Source organism: Moschus berezovskii, chromosome 9, assembly GCF_049115385.1.
Source record: "Moschus berezovskii isolate FMDL1 chromosome 9, NW_MosBer_1.0, whole genome shotgun sequence".
Taxonomy (NCBI): domain Eukaryota; kingdom Metazoa; phylum Chordata; class Mammalia; order Artiodactyla; family Moschidae; genus Moschus; species Moschus berezovskii.
Window position 1 is genome coordinate 56,086,487 of NC_142468.1, and position 17,438 is coordinate 56,103,924.

At 35.8% G+C, this 17,438-nt stretch overlaps 1 protein-coding gene across 1 annotated transcript in view; it reads right to left on the minus strand.

Annotated features, from left to right (window-relative positions):
* Positions 1-17,438, minus strand: part of VPS13C (vacuolar protein sorting 13 homolog C) — a 181,163-nt gene that overhangs the window by 114,820 nt on the left and 48,905 nt on the right. The window contains exons 15-21 of the mRNA XM_055437136.2: positions 14,314-14,443; positions 13,658-13,752; positions 5,989-6,131; positions 4,636-4,828; positions 2,831-2,945; positions 1,801-1,937; positions 509-632 (exon numbers count right to left, since the gene is read on the minus strand). Of these exons, the coding sequence (XP_055293111.2) occupies positions 509-632; positions 1,801-1,937; positions 2,831-2,945; positions 4,636-4,828; positions 5,989-6,131; positions 13,658-13,752; positions 14,314-14,443 (937 nt within the window). The remainder of the gene's footprint in view (positions 1-508; positions 633-1,800; positions 1,938-2,830; positions 2,946-4,635; positions 4,829-5,988; positions 6,132-13,657; positions 13,753-14,313; positions 14,444-17,438) is intronic.

A 17,438-nucleotide genomic window follows, 5' to 3' on the forward strand; every position in this document is an offset into this window, starting at 1 on the left:
AGTATAGAGAACCAGCAATCTTCATTCAAGCAGTAGAAAACACTAAAGCTTTTGGAAATTAAGTTCACTACCTTTAAAGATTATACCCATACTTCTCAAGTATCAAATGTAATACTACTCAAAATAAAGACTAGGCTGATAGTAAAATATTTTAGAAATGAAGGCAGCAAGGGGAAACAACACTGAGACATCCCAAACACACTGGGATAGAGGAATGTGAGCTAAATGCAACTTCTATTTTGTGTGTTATGGGAGTTTTACGTCACATTAAAAAGAAAAATTCGGCAGTGACTGGACTTGGATACAAACAGTACTAAGTACCCGAAGATGAACAACCACCATCTCTATTTGGAATTGTGACAAAGGGGCTCTTTTTGGTTCTCTTAAGTGACCAGCAGCATACATGTTCAAAATGTCATCAGGGATGATATACATCTGAACAGACATATCTGTTTACGAAAGCTATTCAACATAATTTCAAGATCCTGAAAACTGAGCAACAGTTTACCTGTTCTTGCAAAGAGTAGCTGCACATTTTTTATTTCAACATCAAACTTGTCATATGCCTTATCCATTATTTCTTCCAGAGATGAATTACTAGTCTTCTGCAAACCTTGATTTTTACTGTTAAGCTAAAATGGAGAGAAAACTTAATTTTTTAACAGAAAAATCTATATATCAACATATGTTGTTTTCTTAAAGCCTAAATAAAATTAAAATATTTCTCTTAATGAATTCACATTTTGCTTCAGTTTCTGATAGTTATTAGCAAATATTTTATTTGGAATATACTATATCAGCATACGTCTCTATTATGTTTGGATAACAGGTACTCAGCATGCTGACATTAATTAGAAGATGAGTTACAACAACTCTCTCTCAATCTGTCTAAACATGCAACAATTCCTGGCTCTCAAAAGTTGTCACCACTTGTGGCTCAAGTTCCTACAATTCATCTTAAACTCTCCACCATAAAACAGGAGGTTTTATTCCTTCCTCTCCCCACTACGTAAATGAATAATTAGACCATTAGAATTCAGCTCCAATCTCAACTTCCTTTTCCCTCTTCCCAAAGGAATCAAGGATCAATTCAGGACAATAGTTTTTGAAATCTTCCCTTTTTCTCAGAAGATTGGAATACTGGGAGGTTCAACATCCAAGCCCTTGGAGTTCTCTTATTCTAATAGTTGTTGTCAGTGATTTAACAAATATATAATCATATTTGCATGGGCTTCCCTGGTGGCTCAGAGGTTAAAGCGTCTGCCTCCAATGCGGGAGACCCGGGTTCGATCCCTGGGTCGGGAAGATCCCCTGGAGAAGGAAATGGTAACCCACTCCAGTATTCTTGCCTGGAGAATCCCATGGACGGAGAAGCCTGGTAGGCTACAGTCCACGGGGTCGCAAAGAGTCGGACACGACTGAGCGACGGAACAGAACAGAATCATGTTTGCATAATTTTCTATTCTCAAGATATATAAATGAACAAATAAAACTATGTAATTAGATTTTAGAAACCTAGGAACGCTTGAAAACTAGAAGTGCATCTTTCTAATTAGGAAAAGACAGCAGTAACCCAGCCTTCAATATCAAATCATTCACCATTTCAGAAAATGTAAGGTATTTTTTTTGAATAGCCATAAAATACATATAAACTACACAATCTATGTTAACCGTGACAAAATGCTTAACAAGAAGTCTAGGTTTAGTTTAAGTGAACTTTCAGAGAAAAACAGCAAATTGTCAGACAGTTAGCTACTAAGCTGAGCAAACATGGGCAGGCAGAAATGTATACACACCTACCCGAAAGGTACCAAAATCTAGGATGAGAAGATCTGACTTTTCATGGTGGAAACCGGTCTGTGGAACTATTAGATAAGAAGGCTTAAGATTTATCCTTAAATCAAGAACTTTTCGGGTTTCAATAATATGTGTAAGTCCTACAAGAAGAAAATGAAATGATGAAAAACAAAATTTAAATACATTAATATAATCATATTAATAACAAGAAAAAGAATATCACTTGAAAAGTATGTTGGTGAAGTTCTTTTCACAGATTAGGTCCTCCACTTGGCGTGTAAGTTTAAATTACATGTGATCAATGGGAAACAATCACACTGCATAATACAATAAACCTAACACACCTAGTATTTTAGTCAGAGATTAAAAAATTCGTTATTTCTTTAGTTAAGTGGGCTTCCCTGATAGCTCAGGTGGTAAAGAATCCGACTGCAATGCAGGAGACCCGGGTTCAATTCCTGGGTCGGAAGAAGGGATAGGTTACCCACTCCAGTATTCTTGGGCTTCCCTTGTGGCTCAGCTGGTAAAGAATCTGCCTGCAATGTAAGAGAGCTGAGTTCAATCCCGAGGATGGAAGGATCCCTTGGAGAAGGGAAAGGCTACAGTACACCCACTGCAGTATTCTGGACTGGAGAATTCCATGGACTGTACAGTTCACAGGGTCACAAAGAGTGAGATACGACTAAGCGACTTTCACTTTTCACTTTAGTTAAGTAACCAGATATAGTAGGTAACTTGAATTTAGAGGTAATGATGCACACAAGTATGTATCTCTAAAACTCAATTCACACACAGCATGGTGAACAGTCGCTTAAGAACTAAGACAGGGAACTTTTACATTTCAAGTTTACTCTGCAGCACAGGTTCCTAAATTGAACAGCTGACAGAATCATCTATGCCCCATATCATTCTCTTTCTCACCCAGTCTGGCAGGTATACTCAAGAAAGAGCTACCTACACTATTTCTAATTTTACATTAGAAGAGAAAAAATTTTTGAGAGTTGAGATGTTGCTTCTGCATCAAATTCTTTACCTGTAGCAGTTCTCTCTTTAATTTCCTCCAGCTTCATCAATGTAGCTGATGTTATTTGTTCAAGATCCAATCCCCTATCTGACTGAAAGAATTCAACCACTGCATTGATGGTTTTCTGTAAAATCATTGAAAACATAAGCAAGTTATACACAGCATTTTCCATATTACAAATTTTAAAGTTACAGTTTAATTCTAATCAAATCTGGCTCTGAACTGAGACAGCACTTCCAAAGATAAGCTACCCTCCTACATCTCCTTCTGGAGGGAAAGAGAACCTGAAAAAAGGTATAGGCCATTTAAGTTTATTGAGAAGGCAACAAAGGTGTACATATCACTAAAGTGACCTTAAGTATGTTTGGTGGTATCATGTTGATGTAGCAATGGGGTATTACTTCTAGTCTTAGCCACCAGGATATATACCGCAATTGGATTCCCCTGTGCTCTAAAATTTAGAAAGGAAATAAGAAAACTGTTCTGCCCTTAACTACATCTAAAACTTCAACTTAAAATTCAGACATTTTGCAAGAAAGAATGAGTACTGGGGACTGGATGTACAACAGTGCAAATGTACTTAACACTTCTGAACTATACACTTAAAAAATGACTAAGATGGTAAATTATATGTTCAGTTCAGTTCAGTTCAGTTCAGTCGCTCAGTCGTGTCCAACTCTCCGCGACCCCATGAATCACAGCACGCCAGGCCTCCCTGTCCATCACCAACTCCCGGAGTACACTCAAACTCATGTCCACAGAGTCGGTGATGCCATCCAGCCATCTCATTCTCCGTTGTCCCCTTCTCCTCCCGCCCCCAACCTTTCCCAGCATCAGAGTCTTTTCCAGTGAGTCAACTCGTCGCATGAAGTGGCCAAGGTATTGCAGTTTCAGCTTTAGCATCAGTCCCTCCAATGAACATCCAGGATTGATCTCCTTTAGAATGGACTGGTTTTAACACAATTTAAATTTTTTAAAAAATCGGAGAAAACAGTAAGTTCTGCCTCTTACCCACACTGTGAATTTATTTCCATAACTATACAGTAAAAATGAGTCAGAGATCTTAAAACACAAAGTGGGCCAACCTACAAGTGATGGAATAATGAACCACAACCTTCCACGTTTTGGCCAGCTCAAGATGAATTAAGAGAGTCTAAATAAAGATAGAGCTACAGATACAGAACTGTATCCAGCCTTTTCAATAACACAGAAATGACAATGCTTTTTTTCTCATGTGATCAGTATCTAAAATTCTTTTAGTTGCTCCTCAAGTTCCTTAAATTGGTTACAAACACTGAGGAGAAAGGGAGAATAAGCAAAAAGAAACTGGAGTAGAAAGTCAGTATATAATTATTTGTGAGTAGTTAGTTGGTGTAAAAGGCATAGACTTCTTTAAGAATATATTACGATTAAAAAAAAAATTTAACACAAGCATAGGTAGTATACCTTACAGTAGAAAAAAAAAAAACTGTAGTATATTAAAAATCAAAATTAACTGCTGGGACTTCCCTGGTAGTCCAGTGGTTAAGACTCCAGCTCCCAGTGCAGGGACTCTGGTCTGATCCCCGCATGCCACGGAGCAGATAGGCTCACACGTCACAACGAAGATTCCACATGCCGCAACTAAGACCCAACGCAGCCAAATAAATAAATATAAAAAACTAAACACATACTGCCCTTTAAACAAGAAAAAAGTATCACTGAACGGAGCTGCTAGGTAAATAAAGGTTAAATATGAAAAAGGAAAAACAAGAAACCGTATGTCAGAAGCTTAAGATGTGTTTGATTAAGATCCACTTTCTCCTTGTACTCACAGCATCGTAGATGACCTCCACAGGCTGAGACTGGACAACCAGAGTCTGGTCAGCAGTACTGCTCTCTGGATTGGTTTCAAATTCAATTTTAAGCAAGGATGATGCAGTATCGCCAATTGAAGCCACAAGTGATGGTATAATATCTTGTTGTCTCAGACCTGTTATATACCAGTGTTCTAATTTTGCTTCCACTCTACAATCCAATGAGGAAAAAAGAAGTATTACAAATAAGATCCTTTGCAATATAACAGTTTGAAGTACAAATGTCCCTTTAAAATAAAACTCCTTTGAGAATCAGGACCATGTCTATCATCCAGAGTTGAAGTCCAAACTCCTTAGCCTGGCATTTAACTACCCACGGAATCTGGGATTCTTTTTATCCTGATTTGGTTTATTTTTTTTGTTCTCCTAATCCTCATGAAAAACCCACTCTGGCTAGCTTCACAACACTGCAGAACTGTCACATGAATACATGCTATACTTAACTTATGGAATTCATCTCCCTATTTCACATAACCCTAAAGCTGTCCTCCCTCATCCCTGCTTCTGCTGGTCCTTCCAATCAGTTAAGCTAAGTACCAGTTCTTTGAGACCATTTATTCCCTTCGACAACTGAGTTTGTATAGCATTAATCCTAAGGTATTTGACATTATAGCTCCTTATTACTTCCAAGCTCTGAAATACCAAGTTGGCCAAAAAGTTCATTTGGAGTTTTCCATAATGCGTGCATGCAAAGTCACTTCAGTCATGTCCGACTCTATGCAACCCTATGGACAGTAACCTGCCAGGCTCCTCTGTCCATGGGATTCTCCAGGCAAGAATACTGGAGTGGGTTGCCTTGACCTCTTCCAGGGGATCTTCCTCACCCAGGGGTCAAACCCACATCTCTTATGCCTCCTGCATTGGCAGGCAGGCTCTTTACCACTTTGCCAGCACCACCTGGGAAACCCGAAATATCTTAAGGAAAAATTCAAACAAACCTTTTGGCCAATCCAATTATTATACAGATTTTAAGTTAACCTTCTGTGTTTCTTCTCATATCCACTATACCATAAACACCTTGAAAACAAAAAGTTACTGTTCTTATAGTCTTCATAGTAACAAATCTATGAACTGAACAGTATACAAGAAATATTTGTGAAGGAAAGAAACAAGAGGAGAATAAACAATGAGCTTCTCACATAGTTTCATAACAAAACAAACTCAAATAAAATGACCATACTCACATGCTAAAGGAAAAAAACAGAGAGGGATTACTATTAATCAATTTTTTTATGCTAACTACACTATATTTTTTTGGCCTGAAGTCACACCTAGAAATAAAAATTGAAATAATACATTTTTAAAACTTACTTAAGTGCCTGTGCTCCTGGTCGCTGAGATACTTGGGTGCCAAGACCAATTATCTGAATTTTCAGTATTTCTGGAATATTTCTATTTTCTCTTATTGTAATTGAGGTGCTTACTAACTTCAGTGCCATTATATAAGCAACATACTAAATGAAAAAAATGAATGAAAATGGTTAAATTTTAAGAAATTACTTTAATAATTTATTCAAATTTCAAATTGTTAAATTATAAAATGATCTAAAAAACAACATGGTTGGTCTTAGCATCACTATGTTCACCGTGTTAAAAAAAAAGTACATTAGAAAACCCAATAATACAAAATTGTCTGCTTAAACAGGGCATTTACAAAAGATTCAAAATTAATTTCTCTTAGTTTTTAAGGTAATAAAAACTGAAATGATAAAATATTTTGTGGCCCAAATATTCAATTCGGCAGCTTTCACTAAAGTAAATTAATTCAGATCAATCATCTAGCTCAAAAACTGAACAAAATTCAAAGAACATCTGCTTAATGACTTTGGAGAGTTAATAAGACATGGAGAAAAATAAATCCTGCTCCCAATATTGATAGGTCAAGACTAAAGGTAGGACAGATAACCAGAAAGATGATTCTCATCAAACCACACAAGAAGAGAAGAAGGAACACTGAATCTATAGAAGAGTCAGAAAATGACTGACAAAATGTAAATAGTAAATCTTTATCTATCAGTAGTTACTTTAAAAGTAAATGAATTAAATTTTCCAATCAAAAGACAGGAACTGGCAAATTGAATTTAAAAAAAAAAAAGATACAATGGTATACTGCCTACAAGAGACTCACTTTAGCTTTAAGGCCACACACAGACAGAGTGAAGAGATGCAGAAAGATATTTCAAGCAAACGTTAACCAAAAAAACAGGACAGCTATACCTACACCATAAAAAAAAATAGACTTTAAGTTAAAAATGGTCAGAAAAGACAAAGAAGGTCATTATATAATGATAAAGGGGTCAAACTATCAAGAAGAGGTAACAATTATAAATATATCGTGTACCCACTGGAGCTAAATGTATAAGTCATATACTAACAGAACCAAAAGAAATAGACAGCAATATAATATTAACTGGGGACTTCAATACTCCATTCTCAACAAGGGAGAGATCATCCAGATAGAAACAATGAGGAAACGATGGATATGAATAACACTACAAGCCAAATGGACTTCTCAGACATACATAGAATGTTCCACCAAATAGCAACAGAATATTCTTCTGGAATACATGGAACATTTTCTAGGACAGATCATACATTCAACCACAAAAAAAAAAAAAACTCGAAATATTCAAGAAAGTACACTTTATATCAAGTATCTTCCAACCACAATGAAATGAAACTAAAAGTCAATAATAAGAACACTACAAAATTCACAAATACATGGAAATTAAACAACACACTCGTGGATATACTCCTGGATCAAGAAAGAAATCAAAATGGAAAACAAAAACTATTATGAGACAACAAAAATGGGAATACAACATACCAAACTTACTGGATGCAGCAAAAGCAGTTTTAAGAGCAAAGTTTATAGTGATGAATGCCTACATCAAGAAAAAAGAAAGATCTCAAGTAAACAACCTAGTTTCACACCTTAAAGAATTATGAAAGAACAAACGAGGCCCAAAGTTAGAAGAAGAAAGGAAATCATAAAGATTACAGCAGAAATAAATGAAATAGAGGATACAATAGAAAAATAAAAACACAATGGAGATTAACAAAACTAAGAATTGGTTCTTTGAAAAGAAAAGCAGAACTGACAAACTTTACATAGACTAACAACAAAAAAAGACAACACATAAATAAAACGATAAATTAAAGAAGAGACATAAAAACTGATATCATAAAAATACCAAAGATCCTAAGTGATTACTATGAACAGCTATCCACCAACAAATTGGAAGATCTAGAAGAAAGTGATAAATACTGAGAATCATATAATCATGAAGAAACAGAAAATCTGAATAAACCAATGATGAAGGAGATTGAATGAATAATCAAAGAAAGAAAGGAAGTGAAGTCGCTCAGTCATGTATGACTCTTTGAGACCCCATGGACTGTAGCCTACCAGGCTCCTCTGTCCATGGAATTTTCCAGGCAAGAGCACTGGAGTGGGTAAAAATACCATACACCATAATCAATTAGGATTCCTCTCAAGGATGTGAAGTTAGTCCAACAAATGAAAATATCTTAAGTAACACATCACATCTGCATATCTGAGGTTATTGATAAGCAGATGTGATGTGTTATATAAGTTATTTTAATACTTGATGAAAGTGAAAGAGGAGAGTGAAAAGGTTGGCTTGAAGCTCAACATTCAGAAAACAACGATCATGGCATCCGGTCCCATCACTTCATGGGAAATAAATGGAAAAACAGTGGAAACAGTGTCAGGCTTTATTTTTTGGGGCTCCAAAATCACTGCAGATGCTGATTGCAGCCATGAAATTAAAAGACGCTTACTCCTTGGAAGGAAAGTTATGACCAACCTAGATAGTATATAAAAAAGCAGAGACATTACTTTGCCAACCAAGGTCCGTCTAGTCAAGGCCATGGTTTTTCCCATGGTCATGTATGGATGTGAGAGTTGGACTGTGAAGAAAGCTGATCGCCGAAGAATTGATGCTTTTGAACTGTGGTGCTGGAGAAGACTCTTGAGAGTCCCTTGCACTGCAAGGAGATCCAACCAGTCCATTCTAAAGGAGATCAATCCTGGGTGTTCATTGGAAGGACTGATGCTAAAGCTGAAACTGCAATACTCTGGCCACCTCATGTGACGAGCTGACTCACTGGAAAAGACTCTGATGCTGGGAGGGATTGGGGGCGGGAGGAGACGGGGACGACAGAGAATGAGATGGCTGGATGGCATCACTGACTCTGTGGACATGAGTTTGAGTGAACTCCAGGAGTTGGTGATAGACAGGGAGGCCTGGCGTGCTGTGATTCATGGGGTCGCAAAGAGTCAGACACGACTGAGCGACTGAACTGAACTGACTGAACACATCACATGAATAAAAGGATAAAAATCACATGACTATTTCAATAGATTTAAAAAAAAAAGAGCATTTGACACAATTCTACACCCATTCAAAATAAGAACTCTCAAGAAATTTGATATAGAAAGAATGAACCTCAGCATGACAAGCCCACAGCTAATATCATACTCAATGTTGAAAGGTAAAAAGTTCTTGCTCTAAGATTATGAATAAGATAAGGGTGCCCACGCTCACCACTACTATTAAACATAGTATCTGATATGATAGCAAGAGCAATCGGGCAAGAAAAAGAAACAAAATGTATACAAATCAGAAAGGAAGAAGGAAAAATTCCTGTCTTTGCACATGGTATCATTTTACATAGAGAAAATCCTTGATTCCATCAAAAAAAGAACTAATGAAAAAATTCAGTAAACTTGCAGGATACAAAATTAACAAGTGAAAATCAGTTGTGTTTCTATACACTAATGAGTTATTTGAGAAAAGAATTTTAAGTGATCCCATTTACAACAGCAAAAAGTCAATAAAATACTTAGGAATAAACTTAACCAAAGAGGTGAAAGATCTCTACACGAAAACTAAAAGATAGTCATGAACGAAACTAAAGAAAACATAAACAGAAAAGCTATGTCTTATTTATGGACTCTTAAAATGTACATACTACCCAAGGTAATCTATAGATTCAACTCAATCTCTACATGACTGCAATGGCATTTGCATGGAACTACAAAAGACCCTGAATAGCAAAAGCAATCTTGAGGGGAAAAAAAAAAACAAAGCTAGAGACATGACATGTCCTAATTTCAAACTATATTACAAAGCTACAGAAATCAAAACAGTATGGTGCTAGCATTAGAATAGGCACACAAACCAATAGAACTTAATCAAGAGCACAGACATAAATTCATACACATATGGTCTATTAATATTTGACAAAATAATCAAGAATACTCAATAGGGCAAAGATTTTCTTTATTAAATGGTACAAAAACCTGGATATTCATGTGCAAAAGAATGAAATTGGTCCCCTATCTTACACCACTCACAAAAAATAACTAGAAATGGATTAATTACTTAAATGTAAGACCTGAAACTATAACTCCTAGAAGAAAACATAGAGAAAAAGCTCCTTGATGGCAATCTTGACAATGATTCAATGGATATAACACTGAGCAGAAGGAAGAGAAGCAAAAATAAACAAGCAGGACAATATCAAACTAAAAAGCTTCTGCACAGAAAAAAAAATCACAAAATGAAAATGCTATCAACAAAATAGGAGAAAATATTTGCATACCACATACCTGATAAGGGGTTCATAAGAAAACTACAAAAGGAACTCATATAACTCATATAACAGCAAAAGGACAAATAATCCAATTAAGCAACAGAGATACATTATATGTCACAGGGAAATATAGTCATTATTTTCTAAGAACTTTAAATGGAGGCTAATCTACAAAAATATTAAATCACTATGATGTACACCTGAAACTAACATAACAGTGTAAATCAACTATACTTCAATTTAAAAAGATTAAGCAATAGCTTTATATGGAGGAAAATACAATCAATGTACTTTACAGAAAAAAAAGACATGAGGTATCCCTCATACCTCTTAGAATGGCTATCATTCTATGCCAGTTTACATTCCCACCCTTGTAGACTGTGTGTGGGAATGTAAACTGGTACTGTTGTTGTTTAGTCACTAAGTCGTGTCCAACCCTTTTGTGACCTCACAAAAGGTAGCCCACCAGGCTGCTCTGTCCATGGGATTTCCCAGGCAAGAACACTAGAGTGGGTTGCCATTTCCTTCTCCAGAGGATCTTCCCAACCCAAGGATCAAATCTGAGTCTCCTGCACTGGTAGGAGGATTCCTTACCACTGAGCCACCTGGGAAGCCCACAAATTGGTGTCATCAGTATAAAAACCAATAAGGAGGTTTCTAAAAAATTAAATAGAGAAGTATCACATGATCCAGCAATTCCACATCTGGATATATACCTGAAGGAAATAAAATCAATATCCCAAAGAGATATGTGCACCCCCATGTTCATTGCAGCATTATTCACAACAGCCAAGACACTGCAACAGCCTAAGTTTCCAAGGACAGATGAAAAAATAAAGAAAATGTGGTGTGGATATACATGATGGTATATTCAGTTCAGTTCAGTCGCTCAGTCGTGTCCGACTCTCCACGACCCCATGAATCACAGCACGCCAGGCCTCCCTGTCCATCACCAACTCCCAGAGTTCACTCAAACTCATGTCCACAGAGTCGGTGATGCCATCCAGCCATCTCATTCTCGGTCGTCCCCTTCTCCTCCCGCCCCCAACCCCTCCCAGCATCAGACTCTTTTCCAGTGAGTCAACTCTTTGCATGAGGTGGCCAAAGTATTGGAGTTTCAGCTTTAGCATCAGTCCTTCCAATGAACACCCAGGATTGATCTCCTTTAGAATGGACTGGTTGGATCTCCTTGCAGTTCAAGGGACTCTCAAGAGTCTTCTCCAACACCACAGTTCAAAAGCATCAATTCTTCGGCCATCAGCTTTTTTCACAGTCTAACTCTCACATCCATACATGACCACGGGAAAAACCATTGCCTTGACTAGACGGACCTTGGTTGGCAAAGTAATGTCTCTGCTTTTCAATACACTATCAAGGTTGGTCATAACTTTCCTTCCAAGGAGTAAGCGTCTTTTAATTTCATGGCTGCAATCAGCATCTGCAGTGATTTTGGAGCCCCAAAAAATAAAGTCTGACACTGTTTCCACTGTTTTTCCATCTATTTCCCATGAAGTGATGGGACCAGATGCCATGATCTTTGTTTTCTGAATGTTGAGCTTCAAGCCAACCTTTTCACTCTCCTCTTTCACTTTCATCAAGAGGGTTTTGAGTTCCTCTTCACTTTCTGCCATAAGGGTAGTGTCATCTGCATATCTGAGGTTATTGATATTTCTCCCAGCAATCTTGATTCCAGCTGGTGCTTCTTCCAGCCCAGCGTTCCTCATGATATACTCTGCATAGAAGTTAAATAAGCAAGGTGACAATATACAGCCTTGACGTACTCCTTTTCCTATTTGAAACCAGTCTGTTGTTCCATGTACAGTTCTGACTGTTGCTTCTAGACCAGCATACAGGTTTCTCGAGAGGCATGTCAGGTGGTCTGGTATTCCCATCTCTTTCAGAATGTTCCACAGTTTATTGTGATCCACACAGTCAAAGGCTTTGGCATAGTCAATGAATTATATATTACTTATACATGGTATATATATATAATATATATAATGGTATATTACTTAGCCATAAAAAAGGCAGAAAATCCTGCAACAACATGAATGTAGCTTGAAGACATTATGCTAAGTCAGTCAGTTATATGTGAAACCTAAAAAGATAAGACTCACAGAAACAGAGAATAGACTAGCGGTTACTAGGAACAGGGAGCAGGGTTTTGGGGAAATACATGGAGGCAGTCAAAGCTACAAACTTCCAGTTATAAGATGAATAATTTCTAGGGATGTCGTGTAATTTAATGTAACAAATACATAAAAGACTTCTACAAATCATCAAGAAAAAGACAACCCAATAAGAAACAAGAGACTCAAAAGCCACTTCACAAAAGAAGATATACAAAAAAGTGAAAAACCTCTTCAGTTATCCAAGAAATAGAAATTAAAACCACAATGAAATACTACATACTCTCCATTTAGATTGGATAAATTTAAAGGACTGATAATGATAAGAGTTGGTAAAGACGTGGACTAATGAGAATCCTCATATACTATTGATAGAAATGTTTTCCACATTGGAAAAGTATATAGCAGAATCTATTAAAGTTAAATATACTCATATCCTATGATACAGCAATTCCATTACAAAGGACATAATGAGGAGAAAACCTCATATGCCCACGAAAAGACATTTACAAGCAGTTAACAGCATAACAACCAAAAAACAGGAACAACCCAAATGCCAATCAACAAAAAGTATGAATTAAGTGGTATTTCCAAATGAAAATACCTACGCAGCAATGAAAATGAGCAAAATACAACCACTCAAAGAACAGAGATAGATCTCATAATAATGCCCTATCTATTGCAAGGTCCATAAATTAACCTTGATGGTAATTACACAGTTGTGCTTTATGACAAATCCAATCAGCAACACATTTTGATTTTGCTCACTCTTTCATACAGGAGTTATATTTCACACACACAAGAAAGATAAAATTCTAAAAGACTTAATTACCTCTGCAATAAGTACTTTTTATCAGGTTATTCTCACACTCATTAAAGCAAGTAAATTGAAAGTTGGAGACAGTTTTAAATGGTTAAGGTCTGACTGAAACATTTAACAAACAGTAAAGCAAAACTTTCACACTGTGGTGCTGGAATAGCATTACCAACTCAATGGACATGAATTTGAGCAAATTCTGGGAAGTAGAGGAGGACAGAGGAGCCTGGTGTGCTGCAGACCATGAGGTGGCAAACAGTCGGACATGACTTAGTAACTGAACAACAACAAAGCAGAAACAAACTGCAACATATTTTTATCAGCTACTCTAAAAATCAATAACTTGTTTAATCCAATTCAAGATAATACAGAAAAATGAGACCACCTGAATAATTACCACCTAAATAATTACCTGCTTGGGTAAAGTTAGGTTGTGGGTGCTCTCACTATAACCAATAGCCGTGAAGAGCTTATCTTTTTCCTCTGGTGTCATAAGGTCATCAATAGCTATAAAAAGACAATATTTTAAGAAATCAACTGCTTCAGTCTTACAGAGACTGTGAATAAAATCAAACCAAGTTAACAGGTGGCCTAAATTTATAGACACAAACACTGAAGCAAAAGCAGCAAAGTAATTTCCTCTAGTATACTATGCTGACTTGTTAAACATCATGTATTTTGCTTATTTAGGTCAAGAAAATGCAGATATAACATTAAGGCAATTCATGTGTCACACTGCAATTTTACAATTTCCTAAGTATTTTAAAAATTAAGTGAAACATCTAATTAAATATCCATGTAAAAAGCAACAATAAAGAATGCTACAGGTGAGATTTCTGAATTTCAACTTTCAAATTTTTACACAAATGACTTTTCTCAAAAATTCAAAGCTTCTTTTTAAATAAACATGGAAATGTTCCATTTTTATATATCTGCCTATAAGTTTACTATACTGAGCTACTTTTACTTCAAAATTATTACAAAACAAAATTCAACTAACTAGCTAATGCAAAATTTATATATTTTTTCCTTATCAGCGTGCAATAAGTCATACGACTTGGAACTTACTTTCAGGAATCAAAGATTCTTCATCTTTTTTCTTTGATTCCTTCTTACTCCAAAACCCACTAAACCAGCCTCCACGTTTCTCGGCTGTGTCAGTAGACTTTTTCTTCAATTTTTGCCCTGATCGAATCACCTAAAAAGTAAAAATTAAAAAATTTAATTAAAGAATAAATGCCCTCTTCACTTTCACAGGTCCAGGCAGGTAAGAACAGTGGTTACATTTTTTTTAACACTACATTAAGTTAAAAGCAGTCAATACAGCTAGTTCCTTCTGAACTGATTCTCAGCATTATCTGGTTAATACAATCTCACTATTAATTACTTTCCACATGTACTGACAGCTTGCTGATGAAGTTGCATTTTGTGAGTGATTCAGATAAGGTTTCAAGTAAAATTCTTCTGAGCAATGTGTTTTCTAAATTTATAAGGTAAGAAGTCAAGAGAACAGCAGGTTTTTAAAATGAAAAGTTCCCTGAAAGGAAGATACGTGATCTCAAAAATAAAATTTAACAATCCTATTTCATGATTCATACACACTGTTGACTTGCTAACTATGAACATAGTTTGGGGACAGAATATAAATAAAATTAGAAAGTGCTCAAATCTCATTTCATCCTCTTTCTCAACAAATCTTGGTTTATCTGCTGCTCCTTGTCTTCACCCCTTTTTAAATTCATCTGTAAAATACAGATGAGTAACTCAAGAGTGGAAAACGAAAGGATAAAAAGAATAAAGGGGTTAAGTAATTTAGACTCTATCTTCTCATTCCCTGAATAAGTAAATAATTTTCCCACTTTAAATTTAAAATATTTTAAATTGGTAGTGAATTGGTAACATACTGAAAGCTTCAGTGTATACCAAAAAGTAAAATAATCCAAAAGAGACGTTAAAGAGCTGAATTATATAGTAAAGAGAATAGTTTGATTAACAACTCAATTTAAACTAAGCTATCTTTGACAATTAGATATTATATAGGGAAACAGGTCTATATCCGTCCACAAAATCTTTGATGGTCTCAGTTATATCTCAGTTGTAACTATCTTTTGTCAAGCTTAATCCATCTTCAAGAGTCAGAAATGTAATGGGTAAAAAATATATATAGCTGGCTGGTTTGTTTTCTATATGAAACAATATTTCATTTCTTTGTTCTCCTAGCATAGATTAGTATGCATTTTTATTTTTCACAGTAAAATATATCTATATGAGACCAAAAATAACTTTTACAATCACTGTGTATAAAACCTGATATGAAGAGGGATGCAGATCCCTTTCACTTTTTCCTTTTAAATACCACCTCTGTTGCCTTCACTTCCCTCCCTTATCTAGCTAAGGGGCCAAGGTAAATAACTTCAGCCAATTCTCAGCCTACATTATAAACTCTCTGGCCCTGCAGATTTTCTATTATAACGAAAAAGCATTAATTTTGGATGAATCTAATCGTCATCTCTTCATCTACATCCCACCCTTCTTTAGCTACAACAACTAATAATTTATCTTCTTCCTTCAATTTTCAAGCAACTGGTAAGTGTTATTAAGAATATCCAATTAAATTGAAGCCACTTAATTTAAGGAGGATTGGAATTAACTGTTTCTTCTGGAAAAACTACTCCTCTAATTCACAGGAACAATCCACAGCAGTAGCAAATACCTTTTAAAATAGTCAGACACTCTCAGACCCACCTTGGGGAATTTGCCCTTAAAAAAATTAGAAATGCTTCAGTAAATGTAATGACAAGGCTACTCACTGTAGTGTCGTTTATAACTAAATATAACCAGGAGGAAATTGTGAAGCAAATTCTAGTACACGAACAGAATGGAACACTAGTCGGTTATTCAAAATTATGTTGGATAAACAATTCTATGGAATACTATATAAAACAGAACACAGAATTTTTTTAAAAAGAAACAAGTGTTAGTCACTCAGTCATGTCCGACTCTCTGCAACTCCATAGACTGTAGCTCATCAGGCTCCTCTGTCCATGGAATTCTCTAGGCAAGAATACTGGAGTGGGTTGCCATTCCCTTCTTCAAGGATCTTCCCTACTCAGGGATTGAACCCAGGTTTCCTGCATTGCAGACAGTTTCTTTACCATCTGAGCCACAAAAGTAACTTAGAAAACCTTTCCTTGACTCCACAATGCCCACCAGTTGCCACACTTTATCTTGTTTTCCACTTACAATGAAGTATCAGGACTGCCTGTGCTTACTCTCTCCAATTCCTCATCTTCCACTTTCTCTCATTCCTATCAAATTTCTACCTATAATACCCTATAAAATTTGCTCTTTAAATGGTTTCTTTATGGCTAAATAAAATGATGAACTTTCAGTTTAGTATGAAACTGATCTAAATGAAAGCAGCAAAAGTTTAGAGACCTGAAGCAGGATATAAATCATCTGCACGAGTCTCAAACTCCTATATTACTCATGTGCAAAACAGACTCAAACCATCACACCAAAGGCTGAAAGAACTGAACTGAGATTTAAACCACTATCCACAGAAGGCAAAACACAACTTAAAATCAAAACCAAACCAGACTGTGTGTTAATACAAAATATCAAACATTTTCCAAAGGACACACAGTATAATAATCACATCATCCAGAATACAATCCAAAATTACCTGACAAACAAAAACAAAACAAAGAAAAAAAGAAAAATGTGACCATTTCTCAAGGGAAAAGGTCTACAGATGCCAATAGTCATATAATCAAGACACTTAAACTAACAAAGAGTCACTGTATCCACGTTACATGAGATAAACAGAAATACATTAGAAATTACTAAAAAGACTGAAATTTTCAGTAGAGAAATGGAAACTATAGAAAGGAATTCAATAAGAAATTTAGACCTGGAGATACAATATCTGAAATTAAAAAATGAAGATGGGTTCAACAGTAAAATGGAGATGACAGAGGGAAAAGTAAGCTTGAAAACAGATTAAGAGAAACTATCCAATCAGAAGAGAGGAAAAAAGATTAAAGGAAAAAAATGAACAAGACCTCAAGAACTTGTGGTCACATACATCTTTGTGTTGTGTGTATATATATATAATATACACATTTGAAATTTGGAGACCAAGAAGGAAAGAAGGAAGAAATAGGAATTAAAAAATTATTTGAAGAAATAAT